The sequence below is a fragment of the Oncorhynchus gorbuscha genome, linkage group LG04 (assembly GCF_021184085.1).
Source record: "Oncorhynchus gorbuscha isolate QuinsamMale2020 ecotype Even-year linkage group LG04, OgorEven_v1.0, whole genome shotgun sequence".
In the NCBI taxonomy this organism is placed as follows: Eukaryota; Metazoa; Chordata; class Actinopteri; order Salmoniformes; family Salmonidae; genus Oncorhynchus; species Oncorhynchus gorbuscha.
In genome coordinates this window covers 41,697,812-41,718,488 of record NC_060176.1, presented here as the reverse complement: position 1 = coordinate 41,718,488, position 20,677 = coordinate 41,697,812, and the positions used below count along the sequence as shown (strand labels likewise).

At 41.3% G+C, this 20,677-nt stretch overlaps 1 protein-coding gene across 1 annotated transcript in view; it reads right to left on the bottom strand.

Moving 5' to 3' along the window:
- Window positions 1-14,005: 14,005 nt before the first annotated feature.
- The window catches only part of ghra (growth hormone receptor a), a 108,900-nt gene continuing 102,228 nt past the window's right edge, over window positions 14,006-20,677 (bottom strand). The window contains 3 exon segments of the mRNA XM_046346803.1: window positions 14,006-16,252; window positions 16,254-16,814; window positions 19,957-20,174. Coding sequence (XP_046202759.1) covers window positions 16,000-16,252; window positions 16,254-16,814; window positions 19,957-20,174 — 1,032 coding nt within the window. The 3' untranslated portion in view covers window positions 14,006-15,999.

Sequence of the window (20,677 nt, the reverse complement as noted above, 5' to 3'; positions counted from 1 at the left end):
TAGTTGAGAACGACAGGGTGTTGTCCAGGATCACGCCAAGGTTCTTAGCGCTCTGGGAGGAGGACACAATGGAGTTGTCAACCGTGATGGCGAGATCATGGAACGGGCAATCCTTCCCCGGGAGGAAGAGCAGCTCCGTCTTGCCGAAGTTCAGCTTGAGGTGGTGATCCGTCATCCACACTGATATGTCTGCCAGACATGCAGAGATGCGATTCGCCACCTGGTCATCAGAAGGGGGAAAGGAGAAGATTAATTGTGTGTCGTCTGCATAGCAATGATAGGAGAGACCATGTGAGGTTATGACAGAGCCAAGTGACTTGGTGTATAGCGAGAATAGGAGAGGGCCTAGAACAGAGCCCTGGGGGACACCAGTGGTGAGAGCGCGTGGTGAGGAGACAGATTCTCGCCACGCCACCTGGTAGGAGCGACCTGTCAGGTAGGACGCAATCCAAGCGTGGGCCGCGCCGGAGATGCCCAACTCGGAGAGGGTGGAGAGGAGGATCTGATGGTTCACAGTATCAAAGGCAGCCGATAGGTCTAGAAGGATGAGAGCAGAGGAGAGAGAGTTAGCTTTAGCGGTGCGGAGCGCCTCCGTGATACAGAGAAGAGCAGTCTCAGTTGAATGACTAGTCTTGAAAAAATGATATACTGAAATCCTTAGTTTAGCTACGTAAGTGTATGTAAACTTCCGACTTCAACTGCATATTTAAAAAAAAAATGTTTAAAATCTTTTAGCTGAGCCAAGATCTTCTCAGGTAAGGTCCTTAAGAGTCACCGTCACAGAATTCATATAGCTAGTCATTCACATAGAAAATCAAACAATCAAAACAGACCTTTTTACTGTGACCAGTAGGTTACCTTTGTGTGACCAAATGTGACAGACTCAGACCGATAGTGGTCAAGTTCCTAAGGTTCGAGGACAAAATGGCTGTTCTGGAGATTGCCAAAAACTTGAGAGGAACCAAAATCTTCCTCAAAGAGGACTTCTCTGAAGATGTGTGCAAGAGGCAGAAGTAACCTATACCAGCTAAGCAAGCTGCCATAGAGCGTAGGGACATTTCCTACATCTGCTACGACAAGCTCAATGTCCACGCTCCCTCCCAAAAGCTTGGGAGGAGTGAGAGAGCCAAGCTTCTGAGTCAGTAGCTTCAGCACAACGTCACACACATGCAGCAAAAAGAAAGGAGGACCAAGGCACTCTTTGTATAATTAATTAAAATGCCTTTATTTGTATGGCATGTTCAATGGAAAGAAAGTTTCAAACACACACACACACACACACACACACACACACACACACACACACACACACACACACACACACACACACACACACACACACACACACACACACACACACACACACACACACACACACACACACACACACACACACACACACACACACACACACACACACACACACACACGCAGATATACCAACTGACACTCACAAGTGCCTGACTGATTGATCATATCTTCACTAACGCTGTAGAGCTTTGCTCCAAAGCAATATCAGTTCCCATTGGCTGTAGTGACCATTGTGAACATTGTGGCAATAACAAGGAAAGCCAAAGTGCTAAAGGTTGGGCCTAAAGTAATTTATAAGAGATCTTATATCTTCTTGTCGAAGATGTAAAAAATCTATGTTGGTCTGATGTGTACGAGGAATTGAATCCAGATACAGCACTGGACGTTTGAATAAAAATGAGTAATGCCAATTGTTGACAAGCATGTACCTGTTAATTAAGATAACTGTTTGACGCCCCCTGGATTGACAATTCATTGAAAAATTGTATGGTTCAAAGAAATTAGGTAAAAGAGTTGGCAAACAATCAATTGAGACATTTTGACATTTTACTGTCCCGTTGGGATTTTGTGACTAAACTTAACAAAAAAGATTCAATTATATTACCAAACCAAGATAAACGACAAAACACAATGGGAAAAGACTTTGCAGTACCTTCAATTATATTATGGGCAGAAAAGTTGACGGGATCACTTATAACAAAACCTTCAGATATTGCCAATCATTCCAATGACTATTTCACTAGTAGAACTCAGAAGTGAAATGCCAACATTGAATCATCATATTTGTGTATACAAGATATACAGTAACGATGCTATTTTGAATTTGGTCAAGTTAGTGTTGCAGAGCTGGAAAATCGATTCTAACCCATCAACAGGGTTGGGGAGTAACGGATTACATGTAATTACATGTAAGGGATTACAAAAAACGGTAACTGTAATCCATTACTTTACCAGCAAAAATAATGTAATCAGATTACAGATACTTTTGAAAACTAGATGATTACTTCGAGAATTACTTTTAAATTCAGAAAGGATGTTTGCAAAAAAATTATATTTGACACTTCTCTGTTTTCTCAATGACATTCAAATCAGAGACCACTATGATGACACACCAAGTGTGTTTGATTGATCACGGGAAAAGAACAGGAATAGGCTTTGTAGGCTACAGTCCAAGCCATGTCTCAAGCCATTCCCACAATCGTGCGACTGCTGTCGGCATCCAAAGATTATCCAACTTGAATAAACGCTTGGAGGTAAGGATGACAGCAGTGGTTTACTCTACGGCGATACGGATATCACTTATTATTGATATCTACATAGTGCATTGATGTGAATCACACTGCTGCTCTCATTTAGCTATTTCACTTTACATATTGTGGTTGTTGTGGATGGCAGTTCACAAATCTAAATGTGTATTTGAACCCAATAATGGTTGAATTCAAAGTTAATTTGACTATCAATCATTGTTTTTGAAACCAGTGGACAGCCAGTGAAAAATGTGCTCTTGCAACAGCTGCATAGTGCGGATCCAAGCCTATGGAATAAATTGGGGATTTTATTGCTCAATCTGATTGATGCTAATGAAAAAAAAATCCATATGCCTAATGGACACCAAATGGAAGCTTGCACACTTTTGATATACTTAAAAGGGGCAATCTGTAGTTGCTACATCCACACACACACACACACACACACACACACACACACACACACACACACACACACACACACACACACACACACACACACACACACACACACACACACACACACACACACACACACACACACACACACACACACACACACACACACACACACACACACAGTTGAAGTTGGACGTTTACATACACTTTTGTTAGAGTCATTAAAACTCATTTTTCAACCACTCCATGACCCCAAGAATACTTCACAGTTGTGGCAAAATGGCTTAAAGACAACAAGGTCAAGGTATTGGAGTGGCCATCACAAAACCATGACCTCAATCCTATAGAACATGGGTGTCAAACTCTGGCCTGTGGGCCAAATTTGGCCCGCGGGGTAATTATATTTGGCCCGCGAGACAATACCAAATTACTACTAGAGCTGGCCCGCCGGTATTATACAGCGCATTCACCACTAATACTACGAATCCCATAATGCTCTGCTGTTTTCGCGCGCCAATCAGGACAGGACCCAGAAACGCTCTCTCCTCTGTGACAGTAGTCATAGCAACATAGACGCTACAACTGTCAGCGAGCTAACCCTTCCCAAAAATGGCGAAAAGAAAGGCAGAAAACAGGAGCTTTCTGGACAAGTGGGAGGCAGAATATCTGTTTACATATGTAAAAGACAAACCTGTTTGTCTTGTTTGTGGAGTCAACGTGGCTGTAAGTAAGGAGTACAGCATTAGACGACACTATGAAACGAAACACCATGACAAATACAAGGACCTGGACATGACTCAAAGGAGCCAGAAAGTAGAGGAGATGAAAAGAAGTTTGGTTTCACAACAGAATATGTTTAAAAAAGCCACATCACAAAGCGAGGCTGCTGTAAAGGCTAGTTATATAGTGGCAGCAGAGATCGCAAAATCAGCCCGGCCCTTTAATGAGGGAGAGTTCATGAAAAAGTGCATGATGAAGGTTTGTGACCTCGTATGCCCAGAGAAAAAACAAGCATTTTCAAACGTGAGCCTGAGCAGGAACACAGTAGCTGATCGCACATGTGATCTTGCCACCAATCTGTATGATCAGCTGATGGAAAAGGGAAAATATTTTGTTGCGTTCTCCCTCGCTGTGGATGAGAGCTGCGACGCATCTGATACTGCTCAGCTGTCAGTCTTCATCCGTGGAGTGGACTCAAATCTGTGTGTTACGGAGGAGCTATTAGGATTCAAATCAATGCATGGCACAACCACAGGAAATGAAATCTTTGAGGAGGTTTCCAAATGTGTAACTGAAATAAAGCTGCCGTGGGATAAACTCATTGGATTAACGACAGATGGTGCGCCAGCGATGTGCGGTAAAAAGAGTGGACTGGTGGGCATGGTTCGGGAGAAGATGCGGGAAGAGAACTGTGCAGGTGAGCTAACTGTTTACCACTGCATCATACATCAGGAAGCACTGTGTGCCAAAGCCCTAAAGATGGAACATGTTATGACCACAGTAACACAGGTAGTTAACATTATAAGAGCCAAAGGTCTAAATCACCGCCAGTTTAAATCTTTTCTGGAGGAGTGTGGTTCGGAATACGCAGACGTGCCGTATCACACAGAGGTGAGATGGCTAAGCAGAGGAAAAGTACTGAACAGATGTTTCGAGCTGCGTGAGGAAATATGTCAATTCCTGGAAACCAAAGGGAAGGATACAGCAGAGCTCCGGGAGCAAAAGTTCCTGTGTGAGCTGGCCTTTCTCTGTGACATCTCGAGCCATCTCGATGCGCTGAACCTGCAGCTTCAGGGGCGGGGGCGCATCATCACAGACATGTACGCTGCAGTGAGGGCCTTCAAAACTAAACTGTGCCTGTGGGAGAATCAGATGCTGCAAGGAAACCCTTGCCATTTTCCCTGCTGCCAATCCATAAAAGCGCAGATCTCTACCGCCGTGTTTCCATGCGCACAGTTTGCTGAAAAACTCAGTGTTCTCGCTGCTGAGTTTAGCCGGCGATTTGCCGACTTCGATGCCCAGAAATGCAAGTTTGAACTGCTTAGTAATCCCTTCGCAGTTGATGTGGAAAATGCACCAACCAACATCCAAATGGAGCTGATTGAACTCCAGTGCAACGACACGCTGAAGTCAAAGTATGATGCTGTGGGCGCTGCACAGTTTCCACGGTTCATCCCTGACACAATGCCTCAGCTCCGCACCCAAGCTGTTCAGATGCTCTCCATGTTCGGCAGCACTTATCTATGCGAGCAACTTTTCTCCTCGATGAAGATGACCAAAACAACTCACAGGAGACGTCTGACTGATGAACATCTTCGCTCGATACTGAGGATTTCTTCAGCTCAGAGCTTGAGCCCAGACGTTGATGAACTAGCATCCAAGAAGAGATGCCAGGTATCTGGCTTGGGCACATCAGATTAGACCAGTGTGCAATAATTAACATTTTCTTTATGCACTTTTTCTTGCTACAAGGCATGGGCTTGAATGGTTGATTGATTTATTATCATTTTATTTGTAAAATTATTAGCCAGTGGAAAAAGTTTATATTGGTATTTAAATCAGAAGGCTGCAAATAGAAAAGAGGCATACAATTTTTATTTAAATTTTATTTATTTAATAAATGAATGCCAATGATGTGTTTTTTCATTTGAAATTCGATTTTGCATGTCTCCACTATTAAATTATATATTGTATGGTAATAAGCGATGCTTGTTCCATATTCAATGTTATAGCAGAACTTGTTTGGGTCCATATTAAAAGGTTAATTTGTTCAATGTTGGCCCGTGACTTTGTTCAGGTTTTACATTTTGGCCCACTGGGTATTTGAGTTTGACACCCCTGCTATAGAACATTTGTGGGTAGAACTGAAAAAGCGTGTGCGAGCAAAGAGGCCTTACAATCCTTATTCAGTTACACCAGCTCTGTCAGGAGGAATGGGACAAAATTCACCCAACTTATTGTAGGAAGCTTGGGGAAGGCTACCTGAAACATTTGACCCAAGTCAAACAATTTAAGGCAATGCTACCAAATACTAATTGAGTGTATGTAAACTTTTGAACTACTGGGGAATGTGATGAAAGAAATAAAAGTTGAAATAAATAATTCTCTCTACTATTATTCTGACATTTCACATTCTTAAAATAAAGTGGTGATCCTAACTGACCTAAAACAGGGAATTTTTACGAGAATGTAATGTCAGGAATTGTGAAAAACAGTTTAAATGTATTTGGCTAAGGTGTATGTAAACCTCTGACTTCAACTGTAGATATTTCCAGTTACAATAGTAATTTACAACATTAACAATGGCAACACTGTATTTCTGATCAATTTTCTGTTATTTCAATGGGACAAATGTGATTTTCTTTCTAAAACAAGGACATTTCTAAGTGCCCCTAAACTTATGAACGGTAGTGTATATATCCATTGATTCTTGCAGAATATAAATGATAAATGCCTCATGAGTTCAACTGTCACACTCCATAAGAACCAAAAATATAAACTTGTTTTCCCACAATGTTTGTAAACATTGTAAATGTAAACAAACACTGTATAGCCTCATAACATGGTCAAAACAATACTTTTTAAATCATGGATGGTCAGTAATTGCATTCATAGCTCTGTCTTAATCTGAGAGTGGTTACATTTCTCCAGGTCCATTCTTCAGCTTTTTACCAAAACAGAGGCAGGATGACCGTTTTGTTATTGATTCATCTTTGGATTTTCCCTTTAAACAGCTGCATATTATCAAGATATCAAAGTGTCACCAACAAAAAGGTAAATAATAGGCCTATAGCAAATGCAGCTTATGATATTCATTTTTCACATGTAAATACCACTTTTCAGTAGTGCTCAAAGCATGTCATTCCACGAGTGCAGCATTTATTTGTCAACTTGAATCAATGAGCCCAATCAGTCCTCCATGACAACAAAATCATAAACAACAGAATAGTGCTGGCTAATAAGTGCTTAGTTTTGGGTTAAACAATTTGGCTCATCTCATACTTCCAAGTCCAATTCTTGAAGATCAAGGGGTATAACATTTATTGGAATGACTGGAATTCTAATACACTTTAGTTTTTAAGGTATATCATTTAATCATATGTAGTAGAAAGTGATGGGTTCGAAGACTTACTTAACCAACCCATAAAGTAGATTTTAACATCCATATATGGCCAGCTATGTAAACTTTAACATTGATTTACCTTGCAATAGATGTCGTTCAAATTGGTAACCATGTAAAAGTTTTTTTTTTAATAATAAGAATTGTGATCAATTCGTAATATAGTACACGTATCATAATTTGGTTGTAATCCAGAGAGGTTAGAAAAATGATCTAGATCCTCTGAGGCTGTGAAAGGATCCAAGTTGTGGATATTTTTTTTTTTTAAATCAGCGTACAATGACACCTTTGTTTTTAGGGCCTGGATTTCTAATCCCTTGATATTATTGTTGGATCTAAGTTTAATAGCAAAAATTTTGATGGCTGTAGTAAATAGATGTGCTGATAGTGGACAACCTTGTTTTACTGCTCTTGACAGTTCCAAACTTTCTGAGAAGTAGCCATTATTTACTATTTTATACCTAGGGTTACTATACATGATTTTAACCCATTTTATAATACATTCTCCAAAATTTAAATGTTCCAGGCATTTATATATAAACTCCAGGCGTACTTTATCAAAAGCCTTTTCTAAGTCAGTTATGAATAGCAGGTCTTGTTTCCCAGTTTTGTCATAGTGTTCTATTGTTTCCAGTACTTGCCTTACATTATCTCTAATGTATTGTGCATGCAAAAAAACCTCTCTGATTAGAATTAATAATGTCCGACAAAACCTTTTTAATTCTACGCGCTATACATTTTGCTTGAATTTTTTGCATCACAATACTGAAGTGTAACAACACCTGTTTCAGTAATAATGAAAATCAGACCTTCTTGTTGAGTGTCTGATAATCTACCATGTACATAGAAGTGGTTAAAACATGCTAATAACAGCCCTCTGAGTATTTCAAAAAGAGTTTTGGTATATCTCAACTCGTACGCCATCCAGCCCTGGAGTTTTCCCGGATTTAAAGGCTTTAATTGTGTCAAGAAGTTCCTCCTCTGTAATTTCGCCTTCACATGAGTCTTTCTGTATGGCTGTTAATTTGACATTATTAATAGAAACAAAATCCATACAATTAGCTTCGGTTAGAGGAGATGGAGATGACTGAAACTAAACATATGCTTAAAGTACTTTGCTTCCCCTTTCAAAATATAATTTGGTGAATCATGGGTGACTCATTTGCAACAAGTTTTCAGAAACAAACAGCAAAATTACCTTTTTTTTTACAAAACAACATGGCACAATAGAGACTGTGAAATGACACACACACGCAAACGCACGCAGACGCACTATCACACACATTCTTTAGTTGTATTGTTTGTATATCGTATTTAAAATGTGCGTGACTGTACTTGTCTATCGGTGTATCAGTGTTTTGTTACTTATAGTGTTTCGTGTTTTTGTGTGGACCCCAGAAAGAATAGTTTGGAAAAAGCTAATGGGGAACGAATAAACCAATAAATGTGACCAGTGTTTCTTCTCTTTCTTTCCTCATATTAACACTGTAGCATGTATCACAACAACCAGTGCCTTACCTCTGAGGCCTAAGTTTGGCCTGTTCACAGCACATATACTTAATGAGTTACGTAATGGGGTCAAGGCATCCTCTTCCACCTATAAAAAGCATCTTCCAGCCTCCAGAACCATCGCTACAGCAACTCATCCCTGTAATGGAGCTGAATGACCATTGAGAATGCTCCTCTAAAAAAGTGGAACAAGCAAGCAGAAGCAATAAACGAGGGCAGGGTGGGCAGCTAGCGTGGGCGTAATTGGCCTGAAGATCCAATACAGGGGGGAGTAGTGACTTATGGGTAATTACCTGCAATGTCCAGAGACGGAGAGCTGTGAGAGGCTGGCTCTCTGATCGAATCAGCCCCACACTGTGCAGCAGAGTACACGGGCTTTGTCTAATTGGCCGATCTGCTTTCCCCACGACACAGGGCTGCTTCCAGGACGCTTCCTGGTCCACTTAGTCACGGAGAGAGACACACACAGATGCACGGACAAATGCACACACTCTCATAAGTACACACACACACACACACACACTCTCTCGCTCTCTCTTTCTTTACTCCTTGCACCGTCACAGTACATTGAGAACTCAACCTAAAGTGTGAAATGTATTATTTCATTCCGCATCAGAAGGTTTATTAGTCAATACATTCAGGCCTTAGCTAAGTTAAATGATGCCCCTACTTCATTCTGCATCAGAAGGTTTATTGGTCCATACATTCAGGACTTACATCTTTGTATCTAAACAGGTACTTCTCCATGTTGTTCACATATTGTAGGTATTGTGAGAAATGACAATGTACAAATACGTAACTGACAAAGATAATATATATTTATTGTGTACCTTTTTGAAAGATATTGAACATGAAACAAAAGAGGAACACAATTCAGAACACACCAACTTAAGCATGAGAAACCCGTCGAACATCAAGCCCCTTGAACCAGATCCTGTCAAATGATGTCAAGCATGCTGTATAGCCAATATCATCACTAGCCAATCAACGTCAAGCAAACAAACAAAACCTGAGCCAGTGGAACGTTTTGCAACTAAAACTAGAGTTTATAATGGACAAACTGAGGTAAAGCCCTCCCCGTTTGCTACCATTTTAAGAAACCGTTTAAGAAACGTTTCGCAACAGAATCCGCGTAATGATTGAAAAGTCACTATAGCCCCCTTCCTCGTCTCTCTTTTAATGTCAACATATGAAAATGTTAAGATGTCTTTGGCACAAATGACATGGGATTGTAGAAAAGAAAAATACAATTTAGGGTTTAGTTACAGCAAGATATTGGCTTATGTCTTGAAAGAATACTTGTACTACTGTATCTATACTGTATGACCATATACAAAATACTCTGTAGGAATGTTTCTTATGATCAACACACACATTATCTTATCTTTCTGGTGAATATCAAGGCAATATTGTAAAGAATGTCATTGAAGCTTATTGATAGGTTTCTCCCTGTCCAATTCTTATAAACGCAGCAAAAAAAGAAACATCCCTTTTTCAGGATCCTGAAATCCAAATAACTTCACAGATCTTCATTGTAAAAGGTTTAAACACTGTTTTCCATGCTTGTTCAATGAACCATAAACAATTAATGAACATGCACCTGTGGAACGGTCGTTAAGACACTAACACTTAGACGGTAGGCAATTAAAGTCCCAGTTATGAAAATCTTAGGACACTAAAGAGGCCTTTCTACTGACTCTGAAAAACACCAAAAGAAAGATGCCCAGGGTCCCTGCTCATCTGTGTGAACGTGCCTTAGGCATGCTGCAAGGAGGCATGAAGACTGCAGATGTGGCCAGGACAATAAATTGCAATGTTCGTACTGTGAGAAGACAGCGCTACAGGGAGACAGGACGGACAGCTGATCGTTCTCCCAGTGGCAGGCCACGTGTAACAACACCTGCACAGGATCGGTACATCCAAACATCACACCTGCAGAACAGGTACAGGATGGCAACAACAACTGCCCGAGTTACACCAGAAATGCACAATCCCTCCATGAGTGCTTAAATTGTCTACAATTTGCTGAGAGAGGCTGGACTGAGAGCTTGTAGGCCTGTTGTAAGGCAGGTCCTCACCAGACATCACCGGCAACAACGTCACCTATGGGCACAAACCCACCGTCGCTGGACCAGACAGGACTGGCAAAAAGTGCTCTTCACTGACGAGTCGTGGTTTTGTCTCACCAGGGGTGATGGTCAGATTCACATTTATCGTCCAAGGAATGAGCGTTACACCGAGGCCTGTATTCTGGAGCGGGACCGATTTGGAGGTGGAGGGTGTGTCATGGTCTGGGGCGGTGTGTCACAGCATCATCGGACTAAGCTTGTTGTCATTGGTTAATGCTGTGCATTACAGGGAAGACATCCTCCTCCCTCATGTGGTAGCCTTCCTGACATGACCATCCAGCATGACAATGCCACCAGCCATACTGCTCATCCTGTGTGTGATTTCCTGCAAGACAGGAATGTCAGTGTTCTGCCATGGCCAGCGAAGAGCCTGGTTCTCAATCCCATTGCGCACGTCTGGGACCTGTTGGATCGGTGGGTGAAGGCTAGGGCCATTCCCCCGAGAAATGTCTGGGAACTTGCAGGTGCCTTGGTGGAAGAGTGGGGTAATATCTCACAGTAAGAACCGCCACATATGGTGCAGTCAAAGAGAAGGAGATGCATTGCAGTACTTAACGCAGCTGGTGGCCACACCAGATACAGACTGTTACTTTTGATTTTGCCCCCCCCTCCCTTGTTCAGGGACACATTATTCCAAATCTGTTAGTCACATGTCTGTGGAACTTGTTCAGTTTATGTCTCAGTTGTTGAATCTTGTTATGTTCATACAAATATTACACATGTTAAGTTTGCTGAAAATAAACGCAGTTGACAGTGAGAAGGCGTTTCTTTTTTTGCTGAGTTTACAATGTAAAAACAGATTCTGCTATGCATTCATGATATATAATTCACAGATACTGGACAGGGAAAAATATATATATAACAATATGGATATATAACAGGTGTCCACCTACCTTTGGTCATATAGTGTATTTACTTTTTACTCCCACACATTTTCCCTGATACGCAAAAGTACTCGTTTCATGTTTACGCACCTATCAATATAACACGTTGTCATCCCTACTGCCTCTGATCTGGTAGAATAATTAGACACCAATACTGCATTTGTAAATTATGTGAGTGTTGGAGTGTGCCCCTGGCTGTCCGTAAATACATTTTAAAAATAAGAATATTGTGCCATCTGGTTTGATTAATATAAGGAATTTCATGTATAGCATTTACTTTTACTTTGTACTTTTACTCAAGTATGACAATTGGGAACTTTTTCCACCACTGTACATAAGTACATTTAAACTAGATACCTTTAGACTTCTACTCAAGTAATATTTTATTGGGTGACTTTCACTTGAGTAATTTTCTTTTAAGGTATCTTTACTTTTGCTCAAGTATGATCATGTACTTTTTTCCACCCCTGCACAAATGGTAAACAGATGTCTCGTAAGCTTGAATAGAGTTGTTCTCCGTTCTCTCTTCCTATATCCGTACATTTTCAAACATCCATAAATGTGACTCGTTTCAGGAAACTAGGCGTATGTCACAGGTCACTACTTCATAGGAGAGCCATTTTTTTAATCAAAAAATATTTTTTTCTCGAACATACAGTATGAACTTTCATATGCCTTAATAACAAACTTATATGCCATCTGTAAATACAAATAAATTGTTAAATTACGAGCCTAGTTGGTTTAGCCACAGAAAACGTGAGCAACCTTCTCGCTAGCCATGATTGGCTGAGATAATGAGTGGACATGCCGAGAAATGAGTTTGGATTGATCTGCCATATATCAAGCTTCTGTCTATTTGAGCTGGTCAGTATGTCTAGGTAATCCTGTCTAACACGACTTTTGTTTTAATGTATCGAGTAGTAAAACTGCATAACAGTTGCGCTCCACTTTCTGGAGGACTGAGTTTTGAAATTAGTGGAATTCGAGTATGATAGCTAAGGAGCTGGAGAAACCACCTGTCTCCGGATTACATCTTCAAACTAAGGGCAACCATGGCATCCGACAGGAGATGGGTCCATCCATGAATCATGATGTATACGGTCTAGCTAGCTACATTATAAGATAGTCTAGCTAGCTACATTTTCAGATATTACACGTTTCTATTTTGACAGAAAGTGGTTTTATTTCAAGTTAAAGTGTGCTGTTAGCTAGCTAATGTTAGCTGGCTGGCTAGCTAGCTAACGTTAGCTGGCTGGCTCGCTAGCTCACGTTATGTGGATGATCTTAATATTTCGTATCTCAGAGCCATTTTCTTGGCTAGTTATAGCCGAATGTTAGCTAAGACAATTTCAATTTTTGCGAAATAAGACTGGTTTGAGCCGGCCGGTCACAAATGTTATATGAGTACTTTAATATTTAAATAATCTGATATCTCTTTCCTTATACTGTATATACACAAAGGCACCTCTGGCTTATTCAGTTTGTTGCAAAGTTTTAGAATGCTGCAGATAGAAATACAATGTATAGAGCTGACACTTTTTCATATTCTACTACACAACATTGAATGATGTCTGTTGAAGACAACGCATTTCGATCTCAACCTTGTGTGAAGTTGCACCCTAATGTATAAGCCCGCGGTAAGGCTGAATGCAGGCGGGGAAATGTACCTAACAGCAACATTTCTGATTAGTAACAAAACAAAATTCAACACACATAGTTGTTACGGCACTTGTAGATTACGGTTTCAATGTTTGCATGCTGGTCTCATCAGCATTGGCAGCAATGGCGGCAGCAGCAGTTCACTTAAGAGAGAGAGCGAGAGAGAATAAGCATGCCAGAGAATGGCACACTTGAACAGGTTGTGTTGTGATATTATCCGTTTAAAAACACTTATCATCATTCATGAATTGTTGAATAGACAACTGAAAAGTGATATTGTCCATGTTGAACTCTGAACTGAACATTCTTAACGTGCCGGCATAATATATGTTTCATATTTACGAATCGTAACGTTCAAGAGCTCTTGTAGGGAACACCACAAAATAGTAACAGATATTCTGCACTTACAGATAGGCTTTCAGTCCTTGTGATGCAGTTTGTACAGTCTTAGGGGAACAAAAAGGTGTTATCTAGAACCTACAAGGGTTCTTCTGCTGTCCCCATAGAAGAACCCTTTGAAGAACCAATTTTGGTTCTAGGTAGAAACCTTTCGGTTCCAAGGTGGCACAGCGGCTCCCGGGTGGCGCAGCTGTCTAAGGCATTGCATCTCAGTGCAAGAGGCGTCACTGCAGTCCCTGGTTTGAATCCGGCCGGGATTGGGAGTCCCGTAGGGCGGCGCACAATTGGCCCAGCGTCGTCCAGCTTTAGCCGGAGTAGGCCGTCATTGTTCTTAACTGACTTGCCTAGTTAAATAAAACTTTTTTTTTTAAACAAGTAGAACCCTTTCCACAGAGGGTTCTACATTGAACCCAAAAGGGTTCTAGCTGGAACCAAAGTGTTTTCCTATGGGGACAGCCGAAGAACCCTTTTTCCCCCCTAAGAGTGTATATGCTGACTGGATCTGACAGAATGCCACAGTCATACACAGAGACAAGACTCTCCAATAATGATGGCCCTGAAAGGTTCACATCCACCTTTAAAGCGCTCCATTGCCTATGAACAAGTATGACTACACTGTACAATGTCCAACCCCAAACACATACTCCAGCTGCTCACCCAACCACTGGATCTGATGGTTTCTCTTCGGGATGAAGATGATCTTTCTTCTGATGATACATGTATAATCTGCTGTGTCTACGGAGCGTCTTGTCAATGACTAATGCAGATCAGATACACAAACTAGTACATTTCCAATTCACCACCAGTTTCTTTTTTTTTTACAACAATGTGTGTGCGTGTGTATATGTCAGCTCAAAAGAGAAGTGGATACGGTCTTTTCCACGTTTTGAAATGGTGTGTATGTTTGTGCTTGTGCTTGTGTGTGTGTGTGTGTGTGTGTGTGTGTGTGTGTGTGTGTGTGTGTGTGTGTGTGTGTGTGTGTGTGTGTGTGTGTGTGTGTGTGTGTGTGTGTGTGTGTGTGTGTGTGTGTGTGTGTGTGTGTGTGTGTGTGTGTGTGTGTGTGTGTGTGTGTGTGTGTGTGCGTGTGTGTGTGTGTGTGTGTGCTTGCTTGGGCATGTTTGCAAAGTTGGGTGCATATAGAAAACCCTGAGTGTCTAAGTACGTTTCACTACATCAAAAGAGGCTCATTCCACTATCATAAAGCTCAAGCGACAGCACATTAACATTGGCATTGCAACTGCATTGAGAGCAGCAGAAACGCAGAGAGAAAGACATATCCTAAGTACCTCTTTACACATTTTCAGTTATTGTCCCTGCAATTAAAATGAAGGCAAAGTAAGTAGAACATACAAAAGCAGTCTTTCCTGTATTGTGAGACTCCAGTCTGTGCTTGTTAATGTCTCATTACACAAGTGAAACATGTTCGCTGTTATGAGCTGCCTTGTTCTCTATTTATTATGGTAATCAGAGTGAGTTTTCACATTGAGTACAGACCGGTTGTCTAATGGCTGTGTTCAATACTGTGACCTCAGTCTGGTAACGATTCGATGATTCTGCTGCAAGAATTCAAAGCTAAATATAAGCATGAAAATGTGCTACTAAGCAAAATAACGAGTGCTAAATGAACGACAATAGTCACTTTGCGCTCATTGTAGCGGTAAGTTTGACAAAACAGCACACTTAAGTGTTCTGTCAATTAATGAGGCGATAACGATGATGTAAATGTATGCGCGTGTGTGTGATTCTATAAATGTGCTTGTTATTCTCCATTACATTCTGTTACTTGATCCATCTACAGTATAGTTAAGAATATGCTACAGTATTAAATATCTATATGTTATATGACATATGTGAGCTTGTTTCTTTACTCACTTCTCTGACATTTCTATAATAGATCATAGTAGGAAACATTAAGGTGGATCATGTCTGAGCTTGTCTGTCTGCGTATTTGTGGTGCATACGATTATCTGTGTGTAACATTATATTAGAAATCTGTGCATTTAAAGGTTTCAGACATTTAAAGGTTTCAGACTGTGGGTTTTTGGGTGTCTCGGTCTTAGTCAACACAAGTCTTCCTTTAAGCTCTGTCAAACCAGAAAGGCCAATTTACTCTTTCCTCAAGTTCCAGTATCACTTATATAAACCCCAAACACAACATCGAAACGTTTCTCTTTCCCAGCTTCCCTTCCATCACCCTCTCAAACAAACATCGTGCCTGTCTGTCCCGTAACATAATTGGTTTCAGGTAGAACAAGACTGTCTTTCTGGGATGATTACTGACTTCCTGGCCTGTGAACTCTGACCTCTATGCCCCAAGGCCTCCTGGGTGGTGTTTTTTTTCTTTAAGGCAAGAGGTTGCCTAACAGGTCCGGGGTGAGGTACCCTATAGGCATTGTGGGCAGGGGCTTGGAGGGTGGTTGTAGGGGGCAGGAGGGGGACCCCTGGGGGGAAGGAGGGTTGAGGAGAAGGCTATGCTGGGAGTCAACATCTTGAACCACAGTGTAGTCCAAAACAGGGGGCAGGAACTGAGCAGGGGAGTTGGGAAGGATGTACAGGGACTGGTAGTCCCCTAGGGGGGTGGTATGCAGGAGATAGGGGGGGAGGTGGGGGGAAGGCGTGGTAAACCTCCCCAGGTGAGGAGGGGTCAGGGGTACTGATTTGCCGGCCACTACTCTCTGTCGTGTAGCCCCCAGCCTCAGGATCCACCACCAGCAGCTGAGATGGCAATTTCTTATTTATTCTCTCCTCCTCCTCCTCCTCCTCCCCTTCACTCTCCTCCTCTCCTCCTTCCATCTTCCCAATCTTATTCTTATCCTCCTCTGTTGTTATAGCATTCTCCGGGGCCCTGACCTGCTGGCCTGGTGAGAGCACCACCCCTCCAGCGGGCATTACATCGCTGACCTGGGCATAGAAGTTTATGTTGACCCAGCTATGAGGGCCTCCCAGCTGGGTCTGGACCAGGGGCCTCTCCCCTCCCTCTGGAGCTTGGAGCCTTGGGCATGGGACATCCAGCACCTCTAGAGCCGGGGTGTTGGAGTGGCTCTGCTGGTTCCCCAGGCAGGGTTCAACTTTTTCAGGTTGGCTGGACAGGAGGGCAGCCATCAACATTAGGGTCTTCTGGTCAGGCAGCTCTGGATCATAGTCATTATCAGGGATGCTGAGAGAGAGAGAGAGAGAGAGAGAGAGAGAGAGAGAGAGAGAGAGAGAGAGAGAGAGAGAGAGAGAGAGAGAGAGAGAGAGAGAGAGAGAGAGAGAGAGAGAGACAGAGAGAGAGAGAGAGAGAGAGAGAGAGAGAGAGAGAGAGAGAGAGAGAGAGAGAGAGAGAGAGAGAGAGAGAGAGAGAGAGAGAGAGAGAGAGAGAGAGAGAGAGAGAGAGAGAGAGAGAGAGAGAAAGGAGGAAAGAGAGAGAGAGAGAGAGAGAGAGAGAGAGAGAGAGAGAGAGAGAGAGAGGAGGAAAGAGATAAAGAGAGATCGCGAGAGAGAGAGAGAGAAAGGAGGAAAGAGAGAGAGAGAGAGAGAGAGAGGAGGAAAGAGATAAAGAGATAAAGAGAGAGAGAGAGAGAGAGAGAAAGGAGGAAAAGAGAGAGAGAGAGAGAGAGAGAGAGAGAGAGAGAGAGAGAGAGAGAGAGAGAGAGAGAGAGAGAGAGAGAGAGAGAGATAGGACAGAGAGTTACCATTCCATTCTAATGTACAGCAGCCCACAGCTAGACACGAATGCGCATCCAATCCATCCAACAAGTATACGTTGATGACAGTAGGCCTACAGTTGACTCTTTCGGTTAGAAGCATACATTATTTTGGATTTGTGTGCACATGTTTTAACGGCAAAACATAATTCAATGTTACGTAGGCATAGTTACAATTAGTGCATTTTCCGAGATCTACAAGATCCAGGATTCGTACAGGGTTTAATGTTCAATGTTCGAAGTCAATTGTTAAATGCTTAATAATGACAAATAACACCAATAAATGTCATTCATGTCAGGAAAGAAAGACGTGTTTTGTGTCACACGATCGGTGAAGACTCCAAGCAATCAACTCATGAATTATGAACAACTCATGAAATAGTGTGTAAACATGTTTTCATTCAACTATTATATTGAATGTCGGCTACCTGTTCTGTACGTGTTCATGTGTGTAAAATTGCCTCGGCTAAGAGGGTGGGCTACCAGCAGTGGTGTAGGCCTAGTGATGAGTAAACGCAAGTAAATGCAATTTACTCACTTTTTTCCCTAGAAAAATGCAGTGAAAGTATAGGGAGTGTTACTTTTTTCACCTCCACCGGCAATCAGAGATTACCCACCAATTTATTTTTACTGGCTGCCGGTAGGCCTGTTTGAAATTCACGGTAATACACGTTGAAGCCTAGTCATGTAAATTGACCATCTAGTTTTTCCTGGTACAGTTTAAGCCACATTTCAGCTGTCCCGGCTTTTCAGGCTACAAAATAGGTAAATTTGTAAGCAAGATGCATCAATTAAAGATACACTATGCAGAACTTTCCTGGTTGCAAAAATTCGAATAGTTCACCTAATTTCAGTTTTTCTGACAAAACAAGCAAGAATCGTGTAAAGAAACATTGCACCATGTAAAACGCTGTGAAATATATTTTCCATAACCAACAATATTATATTTTCAGATGTTTGAAGCTGATGTACAAAACTGAAAGTAAAAAATGAAAAAATGAAACTTAAGAATGGGAAGCATAGAATACCACACATAGAATACATCTACAGCTTCTTAGACTGGCTTTCAATGAGAACGACAGACCTATAACACACATTTCTACGTGAATTCGGAGGGTCATCCCCAACAGTTACATATTGCAGCTTTAATGTAAGCCTAAAAATGAATGACCTTTTAACGTGGAATGAACACAACCAGTCATGATGTTGTCATCTGATTGTCTACCAAATCACTACAGAAAATAGACTACCTGTGCATGTCCAGTCCATGTCCAGTCCAAAATAATTCCAGCATCCAAACTGCATGTACACTCGCCCCATTTGATGATCAAAAAGTGTACCTAATGACATTCTGCAATTGCCATTGATTATGAACTGATGAATTATGGACAACTCATGAATAGGGTCTAAACGTGTTTTGATTCAACTTATGTATTGCCTATTATATGCATGTAGGCCTATTATATGCATGTAGGCCTATTATATGCAAGTAAGCCTATTATATGCATGTAGGCCTATTATATGCATGTAGGCCTATTATATGCATGTAGGCCTATTATATGCATGTAGGCCTATTATATGCATGTAGGCCTATTATATGCAAGTAAGCCTATTATATGCATGTAGGCCTATTATATGCATGTAGGCCTATTATATGCATGTAAGCCTATTATATGCATGTAGGCCTATTATATGCATGTAGGCCTATTATATGCATGTAAGCCTATTATATGCATGTAGGCCTATTATATGCATGTAGGCCTATTATATGCATGTAGACCTATTATATGCATGTAGGCCTATTATATGCATGTAGGCCTATTATATGCATGTAGGCCTATTATATGCATGTAGGCCTATTATATGCATGTAGGCCTATTATATGCATGTAGGCCTATTATATGCATGTAAGCCTATTATATGCATGTAGGCCTATTATATGCATGTAGGCCTATTATATGCATGTAGACCTATTATATGCATGTAGGCCTATTATATGCATGTAGGCCTATTATATGCATGTAGGCCTATTATATGCATTGTATGGATACTGTAATTATTTTGGAATGGACAAACATGCACAGATAGCCTACTTTTTGAAGTGATTTGTTTGACAATCAGACGAAAACATTATGACTGGTTTATGCCACATTAAAAGGTAATACATTTTTACCTTTAAAACATGTCTTTAGTATTAGGTCCCAAAGAAATACATCTATGCACGCGCACCCAAAAGAGACCCCCCCCCCAGCATTAAATATACGTTTTTATTTTGACACACTCATTTATTTTACTATGTCAATATGTCATATTTTTTGTAAATGTTTTGGCCGCCAGGCTGTTGGCAGTTGTCAAAAGAGTTAATAGTTGGTAGAGTTGCAGAGTTAATTGAAAATAATGCCATTGTTGATTAGATCATTAAGTAGGCTATTTTCTCTTGAACCATATGGTCTATCTACTGGAAACTCACGGACAATATGACACAGACATAGAAAATGAATACTACTGTATATACTGTATGAATACCAAAAAAAAGTATAAATTACCAAAATTACCATTGATTATTCCGGTAACTTTGGTAAATAACCAGTAGCTTTGCAAACCTATCCATACCTGAGGGTGTGAGAGCAGCCATGGTTTGTGCAGTGGTTGTTGTGACCCAGGCTCAGCAGTCTCTGGTTGTCCTCCTTCTCCCCAGGCTCAGGCTCATCTGCGTCCAGCTCGGTGAACTCCATCCAGGGCTCGTCCTGGTACAGGTCAGGGGGGTAGGGGTGGAGACCCCCCATGCCACCAACACTCAGGAGGAAGTTCAGCTCATTCAGCTTTCGCTTCTGGATAGGGCGTGGATGAGGCAGAGGGAGAGATAGAGGCAGAGAGTGTTTGTGAGCAGGGTATGGGTTTGAGACAGAGGTACTTACATGTCTAAGCTCTGAATTCAAGTACTGCAAGCCCTTCAATGAAAAAAAATCATCTTGTACCACATTTCACTGCCAAGCCCTAATTGTTTTTGTTCAAACAAAGCCTATTGTATCAGTATAGCTTGCCCATAGAAATAGAATCTAGATTCTATTTCTTTGAGCGTGCCCTAATCATGTCAATTACCAGCATATTACAATGTGTTATCTACTGTTCATAGGGACACTTAGACAAGAGCCTGAGATTTAAATTAATAATCATCTGTATTGCGCTCTGTCTGAGCCATAACAAACTTGTTTTCACATACTAAATACACTACATGACCAAAAGTTTGTGGACATCTGCTTGTCGAACCTCTCATTCCAAAATCATGGGCATTAATATGGAGTTGGTCTCCACCTTTGATGCTATAACAGCC